This window comes from Salvelinus alpinus, chromosome 11 (assembly GCF_045679555.1).
Source record: "Salvelinus alpinus chromosome 11, SLU_Salpinus.1, whole genome shotgun sequence".
NCBI classification, from domain to species: Eukaryota; Metazoa; Chordata; class Actinopteri; order Salmoniformes; family Salmonidae; genus Salvelinus; species Salvelinus alpinus.
The window spans coordinates 27,748,891-27,763,159 of NC_092096.1; the positions used below are offsets into that span (position 1 = coordinate 27,748,891).

The 14,269-nt window shown below is 45.8% G+C and overlaps 1 protein-coding gene across 4 annotated transcripts in view; it reads left to right on the forward strand.

Annotated features, from left to right (window-relative positions):
• The window catches only part of LOC139533842 (apoptotic protease-activating factor 1-like), a 69,721-nt gene extending 67,378 nt beyond the window's left edge, over positions 1–2,343 (forward strand). For all 4 annotated transcript variants that reach the window (XM_071332287.1, XM_071332282.1, XM_071332284.1 and 1 more), the window contains one exon: positions 390–2,343. In XM_071332287.1, the coding sequence (XP_071188388.1) occupies positions 390–536 (147 nt within the window). In that variant the 3' untranslated portion in view covers positions 537–2,343. The remainder of the gene's footprint in view (positions 1–389) is intronic.
• Positions 2,344–14,269: the final 11,926 nt, after the last annotated feature.

The following is a 14,269-nucleotide window of genomic DNA, read 5'->3' on the forward strand; positions in this document are numbered from 1 at the left end:
CTCCCTCTCTTGCCCCTGCTCTCTCTCTCGCTCTCCCTCTCTTGCCCCTGCTCTCTCTCTCACTCTCCCTCTCTTGCCCCTGCTCTCTCTCTCTCACTCTCCCTCTCTTGCCCCTGCTCTCTCTCTCACTCTCCCTCTCTTGCCCCTGCTCTCTCTCTCTCTCTCCCTCTCTTGCCCCTGCTCTCTCTCTCTCTCTCCCTCTCTTGCCCCTGCTCTCTCTCTCGCTCTCCCTCTCTTGCCCCTGCTCTCTCTCTCACTCTCCCTCTCTTGCCCCTGCTCTCTCTCTCTCCCTCTCTTGCCCCTGCTCTCACTCTCCCTCTCTTGCCCCTGCTCTCTCTCTCTCACTCTCCCTCTCTTGCCCCTGCTCTCTCTCTCACTCTCCCTCATAGTGGTGGAACGTGGAGAAAGGAGAGGCCCTCCAGACCTTCTACCCGACAGGAACCAATCTGAAAAGGATCCACGTGTCACCTGACTTCTCCACCTTCGTCACCATCGACAATATCGGAATCCTCTACATCCTGAAGAAGGTGGAATGAGAGGGAGGCATAGCTCATTAGTCTAAAGTGGTTTCCTTATAGCGCATTAGTCTAAAGTGGTTTCCTTATAGCGCATTAGTCTAAAGTGGTTTCCTTATAGCGCATTAGTCTAAAGTGGTTTCCTTATAGCGCATTAGTCTAAAGTGGTTTCCTTATAGCGCATTAGTCTAAAGGGGGCGTAACTCAATAATGGAAATAGTTCTCGTCTCCTCTCCTTGCATTGATCTGAAAGAGCCAGACAGGTGAGAGCCAATGTCCGTTAGTCATCTGCCATGTTGCTTTAGCCTGCGTTCTCAGATCAGAGTAGGTGAAGAACAGGAGATCTGCTAAAGGAAAAAATCCATCATTTCTACTGCTCTGCCTTCTTCAGCATGCCATAACAGTCAAAACAATCACAACATGTACTATTATGCTTTTCTTATTGTATCAGGGGACCATAGACAAAAGGGATTTTGATTCTTTCTGCACCGGGGTAAATTGCATACAATATGGAGAGATTTTTCTATGCTCTTTTTAACTAGGAAAATCTATAATATAATGAAATGCACCAGCATTATCTGTTGTGATTCTACAGTGATGTTGTCAAACACAGTGAATTGGTTTTGTATATCTAAGTGCCCAATGAGTCTTTGGCTTTGTCGATGTCGTGGCACTCTGCAAATGGTCATGATTGTGTTCTGTCGTCTTAAACAAAGTACATGTATTTTTCCCTGTGAAGTTCGGGCGGCAGGGAGCCTAGCGATTAAGAGCGTTGGGCCAGTAACCTAAAGGTTGCTGGTTCGAATCTCTGAGCCGACTGGGTGAAAAATCTCTCTATGCCCTTCAGCAACGCACTTAACACTAATTGCTCTTGTAAGTCGCTCTGGATAAGAGCGTCTGTTGACTAAAATGTACAAATGTAACGGTCTAAACCTGTGTATTTGGACTAACTAAAGCCTTAAAGATGGAGTCCGCAGTATGGGGAAGCCTCCCCACCACTGTTTTTTTAAAAATTTAAACCTTGACTTAAGGCATTTGTCAGAAAAGCATCTGTCGACTATGTTTACTATCAAGTTCAATACTGTTCAGGACATTTTATACACTAATTGTATCAATAGAGCCTGTTTTTTTTTGTACAAGTCCTTTTTTTATTGTATATATCTTGCTTTCATACATATAGTTTTCTTATTACTACTGAGCCACGCTCTAGTGAGCGTTGTAGGAAGGCACTATGATTTTTCTCTTGTGGTCTGTATCAAGGACATGGCCTTGTTCCAATACTTTGCCTTGTTCCAATACTTCCTTCCTTGCTTCCTTCCTTCCATCGTTGCGTGACGTCATCTCTGATCTGACACTATTGAATAGCTGACCGATTGCTTCCACTTCATGGCTGACAATCTAGAGTCATTTAAAATCTGTGATTATTGAAGGGAAGGCTGTGATTTCAAAGTATTCAATCTGGGCCTTGTTTTTGATGTCAGAACATGTGCTCTTACCTATTGGTGCTTTGAACTCAGTGTGCAAGTAAATCATCAGAGGAGGTCTCTCCCTGTCAATCAAATCTGTGAAGTCTTGAGGTGATCTCAGGACATGAATACTGTTATGGTAAAGTGCTTGTGTGTGGTCTGTAATGTATAATACCTTAGAGAATAAAACATTCTATGACAGCAGGTGGCTTACATACTCCTCTTAATTTATCATTCAATAATTTGATGTTCACTGTCCAGAGCATAGGGTAGTATTTGATCTACACTGAACAAAAAAACGCAACATGTAAAGTCTTGGTCCCATGTTTCATGAGCTGAAATAAAACATTCCTGAAATTTTCCATACGCACAAAAAACCTTATTTCTTTAACAAATTTGTTTACATCCTTTTTAGTGACCATTTCTCCTTTGCCGAGATGATCCACCTACCTGACAGCTGTGGCATATCAAGAAGCTGATTAAACAGCCTAATCATTACATATAAGGCCATTCTACAATGTGCAGTTTTGTCACACAACAAAATGCCACAGATGTCTCAAGTTGAGGGAGGTTGCAATTGGCATGCTGACTGCAGGAATGTCCATCAGAGCTATTGCCAGAGAATTGGATGTTCATTTCTCTACCATAAGCTGCCTCCAACGTTGTTTTAGAGAATTTGGCAGTACGTCCAACCGGCCTCACAACCTCAGACCACGTGTAACCACGCCAGCCCAGGACCTCCACATCTGGCTTCTTCATCTGCGGAATCATCTGAGATCAGCCACCCAGACAGCTGATGAAACTGTGGGTTTTGCACAATCAAATAATTTCTGCACAAACTGTCAAACGTCTTAGAGAGGCTCATCAGTGTGCTCGTCGTCCTCACCAGGGTCTTGACCTGACTGCAGTTCAGCGTCGTAACTGACTTCAGTGGGCAAATGCTCACCTTCGATGGTCACTGGCACGCTGGAGAAGTGGGTTCTTCACGGATGAATACCGGTTTCCACTGTACCGGGCAGATAGCAGCGTGTATGGCGTTGTGTGGCTGAGCGGTTTGCTGATGTCAACATTGTGAACAGAGTGCCCCATGGTAGTGGTGGGGTTATGGTCTGACCAGACATAAGCTACGGACAACGAACACAATTGCATTTTATCGATGGAAATTTGAATACACAGAGATACCGTGACGAGATCCTGAGGCCCATTGTCGTGCCATTCATCACCCGTCATCACCTTGTTACAGCATGATAATGCACGGCCCCACATCGCAAGGATCTGTACACAATAACTGGAAGCTGAAAATGTCCCAGTTCTTCCATACTCACCAGACATGTCACCCATGATGCATTTTTAGGATGCTCTGGATCGACGTGTATGACGGCGTGTTCCAGTTCCCGCCAATATCCAGCAACTTTGCACAGCTATTAAGAGGAGTGGGACAACATTCCACAGGCCGCAATTAACAGCCTGATCAACTCTGTGTGAAGATGTGTCACGCTGCATGAGGCAAATGGTGATCACACCAGATACTGACTGGCTTTCTGATCTACGCCACTACTGTTTTTTTTAAGGTATCTGTGACCAATGTGAAAGTCATGTGAAATCCATAGATTAGGGTCTAATTTATTTATTTCAATTGACTGATTTCATTACATAAACTGTAACTCGGTAAAATCTTTGAAATTGTTGATGTTTGTGTTTAATGGATAAGAGAAGTTAGATCTGAAGCAGTTTGATGATGATGATGTGTAGACTAGCCATATAGTGTGTGTGTGTGTGTCAGAGAGGAGATGCTGCTGACTGTAGAGGCTGCATGGCTGTCAGTGTTAGCTCCTCCAGGGAGGGAGTGCTGGGTTAGCTAGCTGCTGACACAACGTTGGTCACGCTCCGTCTGCTCCTGACACATCCTTCTGACAGACCGCTGATGGGGCCGACAAGCCCAACATACCACGCTGCCTGTCTCCTTATCCCACGCTGCCTGTCTCCTTATCCCACGCTGCCTGTCTCCTTATACCACGCTGCCTGTCTCCTTATCTCACTGCCTGTCTCCTTATCTCACTGCCTGTCTCCTTATCCCACGCTGCCTGTCTCCTTATCCCACGCTGCCTGTCTCCTTATACCACGCTGCCTGTCTCCTTATCCCACGCTGCCTGTGTCCTTATACCACGCTGCCTGTCTCCTTATCCCACGCTGCCTGTCTCCTTATCCCACGCTGCCTGTCTCCTTATACCACGCTGCCTGTCTCCTTATCCCACGCTGCCTGTCTCCTTATACCACGCTGCCTGTCTCCTTATCCCACGCTGCCTGTCTCCTTATCCCACGCTGCCTGTGTCCTTACTACCCACGCTGCCTGGTCTCCTTATCCCACGCTGCCTGTCTCCTTATCCACGCTGCCTGTCTCCTTATCCCACGCTGCCTGTCTCCTTATCCCACGCTGCCTGTCTCCTTATCCCACGCTGCCTGTCTCCTTATCCCACGCTGCCTGTCTCCTTATACCACGCTGCCTGTCTCCTTATCCCACGCTGCCTGTCTCCTTATCCCACGCTGCCTGGCTCCTTATCCCACGCTGCCTGGCTCCTTATCCCACGCTGCCTGGCTCCTTATCCCACGCTGCCTGTCTCCTTATCCCACGCTGCCTGTCTCCTTATCCCACTCTGCCTGTGTCCTTATCCCACGCTGCCTGCCTCCTTATACCACGCTGCCTGTCTCCTTATCCCACGCTGCCTGTCTCCTTATCCCACGCTGCCTGTCTCCTTATCCCACGCTGCCTGTCTCCTTATACCACGCTGCCTGTCTCCTTATACCACGCTGCCTGTCGCCTTATACCACGCTGCCTGTCGCCTTATACCACGCTGCCTGTCTCCTTATCCCACGCTGCCTGTCTCCTTATCCCACGCTGCCTGTCTCCTTATCCCACGCTGCCTGTCTCACCATGCTTCCTCTCTCTCTGTATCCCTCTGTGTGTCAAAGCCCAACCGGTAAAGGCTGTGGATCTGGGAATGATTATGATGGTTGATTTATTTTATTATTTACTTTATTTATACAGGTTTTTTCTCATTGAGATAATATCTCTTTTCCAAGAGAGACCTGGTCCAATAGCAGCAGGGGGAACAACGTTTCAGACAAAACAACAATACACTAACACAATATTAAACAAAACTATAAACACACATACAATACAACACACATTTTACATTAAAAACACAAACATCTTGTCTAAAAACAGCTGGCCTAAAAACAATTACACTCTTCTATGATATATACATCGATCAAGTGTTTAAACTCCACCAACGAAACTAGATCATCACATTTTAAAATGTTCAGGAGAGAATTCCAGGACCACGGTGCTAAGTTGATGGATACTGATGGTTGAAACCTATAACCACTGAACACATATTTAGTCTGGATCGAACATCCAAAGCCCACTTTCAATTGGTTTGTTTGGACATTGTTAAAATAGAGAGAGTCTCATGAGAGTTTGTACCACCTTGTGGAGGTGTGTGTGTGTGTGTGTGTGTGTGTGTGTGTGTGTGTGTGTGTGTGTGTGTATTAAAATCCCTTCGTCCTGGGACCAGTGTGAAGTTCTCCAGTCTTTGTCAGTATCCTCAGTAAAAAGTCTTTGCACTCATTTTAATTAATCATTGTCTCTGGTTGAGTTAATTAAAACCAGCTGAAAGGCTTTGCATTCGCTCACAGAAGGAAACTGACGCCGGGTCTTTAAGGGCTAAGAGACTTGACAAAGGTCTTACTCATTAGGCACCAAAGCAAGAAGCCATACTGAAACAGGGAGGGACTATCTGAACTTCAATAGAAACGCTCATTTTCATTGTCCGTTGCAAAACGTTTTGCTTCGATGTGCTATAATGAATGCGATCCAGACCTATACGTCCCATCTCACACACAGGTCATTTATTTTTCTAATTTACTGGCCTAGTTAGCTTAGTTAGCGTTCACAATGATGGATCTAGGTCTTGGCTAATGCGTCAGGCACATTTCTAGACCTCCCTAGTTCCAGTGTAAAAGTGGCCCCAACTGGAGACTTGTTTTCCCAGAAGCCTTTGGGAGGGCTGGGCTGGAAGATTTCATTCAAGACATGTGAACTCCCTGGGTTCTGTCTGCGCAATACTTTAATTATGATGGATCTAGGTCTTGGCTAATGCATCAGGCACATTTTTAGACCTCCCTAGTTGTCTTCCCAGAAACCTTTGGGAGGGCTGGGCTGGAAGATTTCAGTCTTCTGTCTCATGTCTCCTCTGTGCTGCCTGCTGTCTCCTGTCTGCTGTCTCCTGTCTCCTCTCTGCTACCTGATGTGTTCTCTCTGCTGCCTGCTGTCTGCTGTCTGCTGTCTCCTGTCTGCTGTCTCCTGTCTCCTCTCTGCTACCTGCTGTGTTCTCTCTGCTGCCTGATGTCTCCTGTCTCCTCTCTGCTGCCTGCTGTCTCCTCTCTGCTGTCTCCTGTCTCCTCTCTGTTGCCTCCTTTCTCCTGTCTCCTCTCTGCTGCCTGCTGTCTCCTGTCTCCTCTCTGCTGTCTCCTGTCTCCTCTCTGCTGCCTCCTGTCTCCTCTCTGCTGCCTGCTGTCTCCTCTCTGCTGTCTCCTGTCTCCTCACTGCTGTCTCCTGTCTCCTCTCTGCTGCCTCCTCTCTGCTACCTGCTGTCTCCTCTACTGTCTGATGTCTCCTGTCTCCTCTCTGCTGCCTGCTGTCCCCTCTCTGCTGTCTCCTGTCTCCTCTCTGCTGCCTGCTGTCTCCTCTCTGCTGTCTCCTGTCTCCTCTCTGCTGTCTCCTGTCTCCTCTCTGCTGCCTGCTGTCTCCTCTCTGCTGTCTCCTGTCTCCTCTCTGCTGTCTCCTGTCTCCTCTCTGCTGTCTCCTGTCTCCTCACTGCTGTCTCCTGTCTCCTCTCTGCTGCCTCCTCTCTGCTACCTGCTGTCTCCTCTACTGTCTGATGTCTCCTGTCTCCTCTCTGCTGCCTGCTGTCCCTCTCTGCTGTCTCCTGTCTCCTCTCTGCTGTCTCCTGTCTCCTCTCTGTTGTCTCCTGTCTCCTCTCTGTTGTCTCCTGTCTGTCTCCTGTCTGCTGTCTCCTGTCTCCTCTCTGCTGCCTGCTGTCTCCTCTATTGTCTCCTGTCTGCTCAATACTTTTATTTTATTTTCTGTTTTCTTCACTTTCTTTTCATTATCTTCCCTCATGCATTTTTCAAGTGTTTTATATTTTTCAGCCGGGGGGTTGTTCAATAATGTGCGTGAGGATATTTGTGGGCACAGACAGACATACATACACACACACACACACACACACACACACACACACACACACACACACACACACACACACACACACACACAGAGAGGGTGAGAGGGTGCTGGGGGGACGGTGAACTGTAGGTTATGCAATATTGATTGGTTCCTCCACCATTGAGCCCTCTGGCCAAGCAGGGGAGCTGTCTGTCATACTTATCATGCATAGGGAGTGTGAGTGAGTGCATCTATATACTGTATGTGTGGGGAAAAACAATGATGGCGTCAGTTTGTGTGTGTAAACACAGGTCATTTATTTAAGGGCTAACGTGTACATGGCCCCGGGGTTGTAGAACTCCCTGTCTGGCACTGTGGCTGTGTTACCTGACTTACACCCCCCCCTCCACTGACCCTGCCAGGAAAGTGGTTCCTGCCACATCGGAGCACAGTCGCCACATTAACCCTCTCCCACCTGCTGACCACTGCTTCCTGTCAGACCTCTGAGCCCCTGCGCGTCCCCTTTCTCCCTCCCCTGACCTTGGCCGAACATTGGTTCCTGTCAGCTGTCCACGCTGCTGCCCTCCGCCTTTATTTCTCCCCCATGTCGAGCGAGGGATCGGGCTCCGGTCCAGACCGCGATCGCATGGGTCAACTTCCATTCCACTCCCTACTCCCTTCCCTTAGCCACCTAACCATTCACTCTGTGCCGATCTGAAGGAACCGGATAGGTGTATGTAATAAAGGGATATTATAGCCTAAATATAGTTAAGTAGATCTTGCTATCACATCCTACACAGTCCATTCAGATCTGTACACTTCAAAGGGGGTAGGAGACAAGGGAAGGTTGGTAGGGAGTATAGACTGAAATGGGAAGGGCCCAGAGAGAGCAGAAGCTCCAGTCACTCGTGCCTCACCTGGTTATAGCTAACCCAGCATGATGTCAGAGGCAATAACACACAAAGGGGACCTACAGATCAGGGTTATAGAGGGGGGCGGGGCAAGCTGATATGTCTGCCCCCTCCACCAATCTGGTTGTAGTGGAGTGGGTTCTAACTGGCTGTGGAGGAAAGTGACCCCTAGCCCCCAGCCTTTACCCCCTAAATATATGGACACAATGCCACTGATTGGCCAGTGCACACACCTGCCAGTCCAGGTCTCAATCAATTGGTGATTGATCACTTATCTTGCAGCTTTCATATGGGTGAAAAGACACCACAAAACCCTAGTCATAGACTGTTCTCTAGGTCTAGGTCCAAGAGGCTTCTAAACAGCTTCAACCCCCAACACATAAGACTCCTGAACATCTAATCAAATGTCTACCCAGACTATTTGCATTGTCCCCCCTCTTTTATGCTGCTGCTACTCTCTGTTATTATCTACGCATACGTCACTTTAATAACTCTACCTACATGTACATATTACCTTAACTAACCAGTGCCCCCGCACATTGACTCTGTACCGGTACCCCCTGTATATAGCCTCCACATTGACTCTGTACCGGTACCCCCTGTATATAGCCTCCACATTGACTCTGTACCGGTACCCCCTGTATATAGCCTCCACATTGACTCTGTACCGGTACCCCCTGTATATAGCCTCCACATTGACTCTGTACCGGTACCCCCTGTATATAGCCTCCACATTGACTCTGTACCGGTACCCCCTGTATATAGCCTCCACATTGACTCTGTGCCGGTACCCCCTGTATATAGCCTCCACATTGACTCTGTACCGGTACCCCCTGTATATAGCCTCCACATTGACTCTGTACCGGTACCCCCTGTATATAGCCTCCACATTGACTCTTTACCGGTACCCCCTGTATATAGCCTCCACATTGACTCTGTACCGGTACCCCCTGTATATAGCCTCCACATTGACTCTGTACCGGTACCCCCTGTATATAGCCTCCACATTGACTCTGTACCGGTACCCCCTGTATATAGCCTCGCTATTGTTATTTTACTGCTGCTCTTTTTCTTAACTGCATTGTTGGTAGGGGCTTGTAAGTAAGCATTTCATGGTAATACCTGTTGTATCCGGCGCATGTGACGAATAACAATTTGATTTGATGGCTTTCCAAACAGAGAAGAAAAGTAAGGATATGTGTGAGAATACAGGGATAAGGCTTTTTATCTGGCTAGTGGTGGATGAATCTCTCTCCCCCTGTCCAGGTGGATTCTGGGATGTTAATCCTCGCAGCTAGCAGCACAGTTTTGGCTGTGAGACGACGGACGGAAGTTGAGGCTGCTTCTTCCAGATAATACCTACACACGCACACACACACACACACACACACACACACACACACACACACACACACACACACACACACACACACACACACACACACACACACACACACACACACACACACACACAAATACACACGCACACAAATACACACGCACACACACACACAAACACACACACACACAAACACACACACACACACACACAAACACACACTCACTCAAACCAGAACAACCTGTCTCTTAATCTGTTTTGTACCCAAGAACAAGATTTGTCTAATCGTGACTGGTAAAGTAGAAGCCACAAAATTCAACACAAGCTTTAAAGCCCTATTTTCAGATTGACAGTCGGCCGCTTTTTTAGAGTGTTATGGCCTAGATATGGCACGTTGTGTTGCTACGGTGATCTGATTATAAGGTTGGGGCTGTGAGTGAATGTTTGCTTCTGTAAATCTCTTTAAGAGAGTTTAACAGTTTTTGTATATTTTCTTTCTCTCCAGACACATCTCAAGCCCATAGATTTAATATGACTCATACATCACATTATGTTAGCAAGTAAAGTCCCCTAAAGCTAGTAGAAGGATTTTTATAATGCGGATCCTGCTTTTGCCCCTCTAGATAGGAATTGCTTGCTGTTTGGGGTTTTAGGCTGGGTTGCTGTATAAGCACTTTGTGACATCTGCTGAAGTAAAAAGGTATTTATAAATACATTTGAATACACAAAGTGCCAGTCAATATCAATTAAAACATTACAGGGTGGAATGGGGAACCCCCTCAATCATCTCCAATTTGAATAGATTGAGTTAGACATGCTATGAAAATGCAGTGTACATTGTCATAAGTTCTCTGAGGAGAGATTTGGTTTGTCTCATTGGAAGGAAGGAAGGAATGGTCTCCCCATGTGTCTGTGTTTTTTATCCAACCCCCCCGATGCACACACACACACACACACACACACACACACACACATTAGGTTGGCGAGGCTGGAGCAGAGGGCAGGCCGAGGGCAGTCCCAATGAGCAGTTTAGGGACCTATGTTCCTTGCTCAAGGGAAAAGTGTGGGAAATGATGTCATCAATATGATATTAGATATACATACAGGCTAGTCTACTATACGACTATGAGTTAGAGGTTGAGGTGTCTAAATGGGTTTCCACTTTGTGTCATTTGTAGACAAAAAAACAAATGAGAGTGTGTGTTTTAACACATTTGTGAGGAAAAGAACGCAGGGTTTACTTGCATGATCTCTCTGGCACCATTTAACATAACATTCCCTGTCTGCCACCAGTAGTGCTTCTGCTGCTCAACTCAAACTTAGTGTGACACATTCAGAGCAGTGGCATTGCTCTGGAGAGAAGTTGCCTCTATCCACAGATCTAGGATCAGATTAAATAACTCCCAATCTTAGCCTTAACCATTAGAGGATTGAAGTATCCTATGACACTGGGTCAGTGATTGGCGGCACAGCTGAAACCTGTTTCCCTGTTGGTTTTGTAATATGTGTGATGTGATTTGTTTATAACGTGTCATGGTTAGAGCAGTGTGATTTTCAGGGTCTTTCTTGGACTTCATTTTAATGTCAAATGTTTGTTAGTCATTTTTGGGGGGGATTAATTATTCATTTAACTTTCATGACTTCAAAGCTGGATTTGATCCACAACCATTTTCCAAGTGTGCTGAGAGATCCACTACCCACTTACTTTGACCACACAGCATCCTTTCAACCTCCAATGCAATACTGCCTCTCACCCAACATGTTGCATCATGACCTGTATTCCTATACTGGAAATCTGCTCTTCATTCGGCCACTGCTATAGTAGCCTACTGCTACATATAACTAGTAGTGAGTCCATGCTTACGATACAAGTTTAGTACTAACTTAACTTCATGCTGTTGATTCTCCCTCTTATTAAATGCACTTTTGAAGTCCCTGTAGGTAAGAACGAATGCCATGAATTTAAAGTGTGGATCAGTAGAATGTAAATGGAACTATAAGTCCAAACTATTTTTGCTGTCTTACAGTGTCACGGGAGATATAAGCAGCTTGGTCTGCTGTGGTCTTTCCTCTCTAATGTGACTGTTGAGGAGTACAGAACAGCTTCTTGCAATACTAATCTGACTGGGTTTAGAGATCTGTCATAGCAGGTCTAGTCTGCTGAAGCCCTTATGAGGGTTGTGTCAGTATTAGTTCTCTATAGTTACATGTTCCTCTACTTCCTGAATTGGTCTGTTGAGCGTTACTAAGTGCATGGCTGTCTCTGTATTCAAACCACACAATTGTTTGGCAAGGCAACGCCATCTTGACCAATACAGAAACAGAGAAACAGACTTACACCCAAGCTTACATGACCTTAAGCGGGTATAACACATACAGTTGAAGTCAGAAGTTTACATACCAAATACATTTAAACTCAGTTTTTCACAATTCCTGACATTTAATCCTAGTACAAATTCCCTGTTTTATGTCAGTTAGGATCACCACTTTATTTTAAGAATGTGAAATGTCAGAATAATTGTAGAGTGATTTATTTCAGCTTTTATTTCTTTCATCACATTCCCAGTGGGTCAGAAGTTTACATACACTCAATTAGCATTTGGTAGCATTGCCTTTAAATTGTTTAACTTGGGTCAAACGTTTCGGGTAGCCTTCCACAAGCTTCCCACAATAAGTTGGGTGAATTTTGGCCCATTCCTCCTGGCAGAGCTGGTGTAACGGAGTCAGGTTTGTAGGCATCCTTGCTCGCACGGTTGGGATGGTGTTCCTCGGCTTAGAAGCCTCCCCCTTTTTCCTCTAAACATATCGATGGTCATTACGGCCAAACAGTTCTATTTTTGTTTCATCAGACCAGTGGACATTTCTCCAAAAAGTACGATCTTTTTCCCCATGTGCAGTTGCAAACCGTAGTCTAGCTTCTTATGGCGGTTTTTGAGCAGTGGCTTCTTCCTTGCTGAGCGGCCTTTCAGGTTAAGTCAATATAGGACTCGTTTTACTGTGGATATAGATACTTTTGTACCGGTTTCCTCCAGCATCTTCACAAGGTCCTTTGCTGTTGTGCTGGGATTGATTTGCACTTTTCGCACCAAAGTACGTTCATCTCTAGGAGACAGAACGCGTCTCCTTCCTGAGCAGTATGACGGCTGCGTGGTCCCATGGTGTTTATACTTGCGTACTATTGTTCGTACAGATGAACGTGGTACCTTCAGGCGTTTGGAAATTGTTCCCAAGGATGAACCAGACTTGTGGAGGTTTTGGCTGATTTCTTTAGATTTACCGATGATGTTAAGCAAAGAGGCACTGAGTTTGAAGGTAGGCCTTGAAATACATCCACAGGTACACCTCCAATTGACTCAAATGATGTCAATTAGCCTATCAGAAGCTTCTAAAGCCATGACATCATTTTCTGGAATTTTACAAGCTACTTAAAGGAACAGTCAACTTAGTGTATGTAAACTTCTGACCCACTGGAATTGTGATACAGTGAATTATAAGTGAAATAATCTGAATGTAAATAACTGTTGGGAAAATTACTTGTGTCATGCACAAAGTAGATGTCTTAACCGACTTGCCAAAACTATTGTTTGTTAACAAGAAATTTGTGGAGTGGTTGAAAAACTAGTTTTAATGACTCCAACCTGAGCGTATGTAAACTTCCGACTTCAACTGTAGATGTATCTCTATGGATGTCCCATTGCTGTGATTTCTGGACCCCGGTGTCGACCATGGGGCCACGTTCCAACTCTAGGTTGGAGGCCTTACTTTGGCACAATCCGAGGCGCTGGTTTGATTATGTAAAGCCTGAGAGCGTGTTCTTGTCTTAGCCAGGACTCTGAAGCCCTGGAGGCAGACAGGCAGGTCAGGGTCATTTCCTGGGGGCAGAAGGATGACATCTGGCCAGAGAGAGAGGGATGAATTTGTTATGTTTTCTGGCCTGTTCTGTTCTGGCCCACCTCAGTGTATCCCCTCTACCCTCTGAAAGAGTGGCTGGCTGCCAGATTGTGTACAGTGTGTGTGTCTGTGCCTGTCTGTACGTGGGTGTATGCCAGGCAGCACCATCCTGCGAGGACTTGGCACACTCATCACAGTCAGAGCAGGTCCAGTCTGAACAGGTCACACAACACCCGGGTCCAGATAAGTTGTAATGTCAGGTGCACCAGTACAGTGAAATGTCTTTCTTGCAGCTCTAACCCCAACAATGCAGTAATCAATAACAATGTTTTACTAAAAATAACAAGATAGAACAAAAACAATAAGAACTAAGACAAGCTGTGAGCGTGTTTAATTCTAATTTCACTAATTGTGAGGTAATATGAATGCAGTACTTGTGTGCCTATGTGTGTGCATGTGCACGGGCGTGTGTGTGTTCCTCCGCATTTTATTGTTTGTTAATTACAATATACTACTGTGTGTAGCTGCAAATAGCAGGTGCTGTTGATGACTCAGTAAAAACATGTTTTGGACTGTGTTCAGTCAGTAGTTTACCAAATGAAGCACATTGTTATTACGTCAAACACTTTGGCTAACCTGACTGTCAATGTTGTCACATCTAATTCTCTCCTGTTCTCTCTCTCTACCTCCCCAGTACACAAAGCTCTACCGCTGTATCCTTTGTGTGAATTAGTGGCGCGTTGCCAGGTTTGTAAATATGCTGGAAATGTTCCAGGGAATATGCTGGAAATGGACACAGGATGTTGTGTGGTGGTGTTTTTCGGGAAGGTTTATTCGTTGGAAGAGGTCCGTAATTCAGCGAACCTTGTTTCCAGGTTTTAATGAATGAATGTGAATGAATGAATGCGAGATCTCATTAC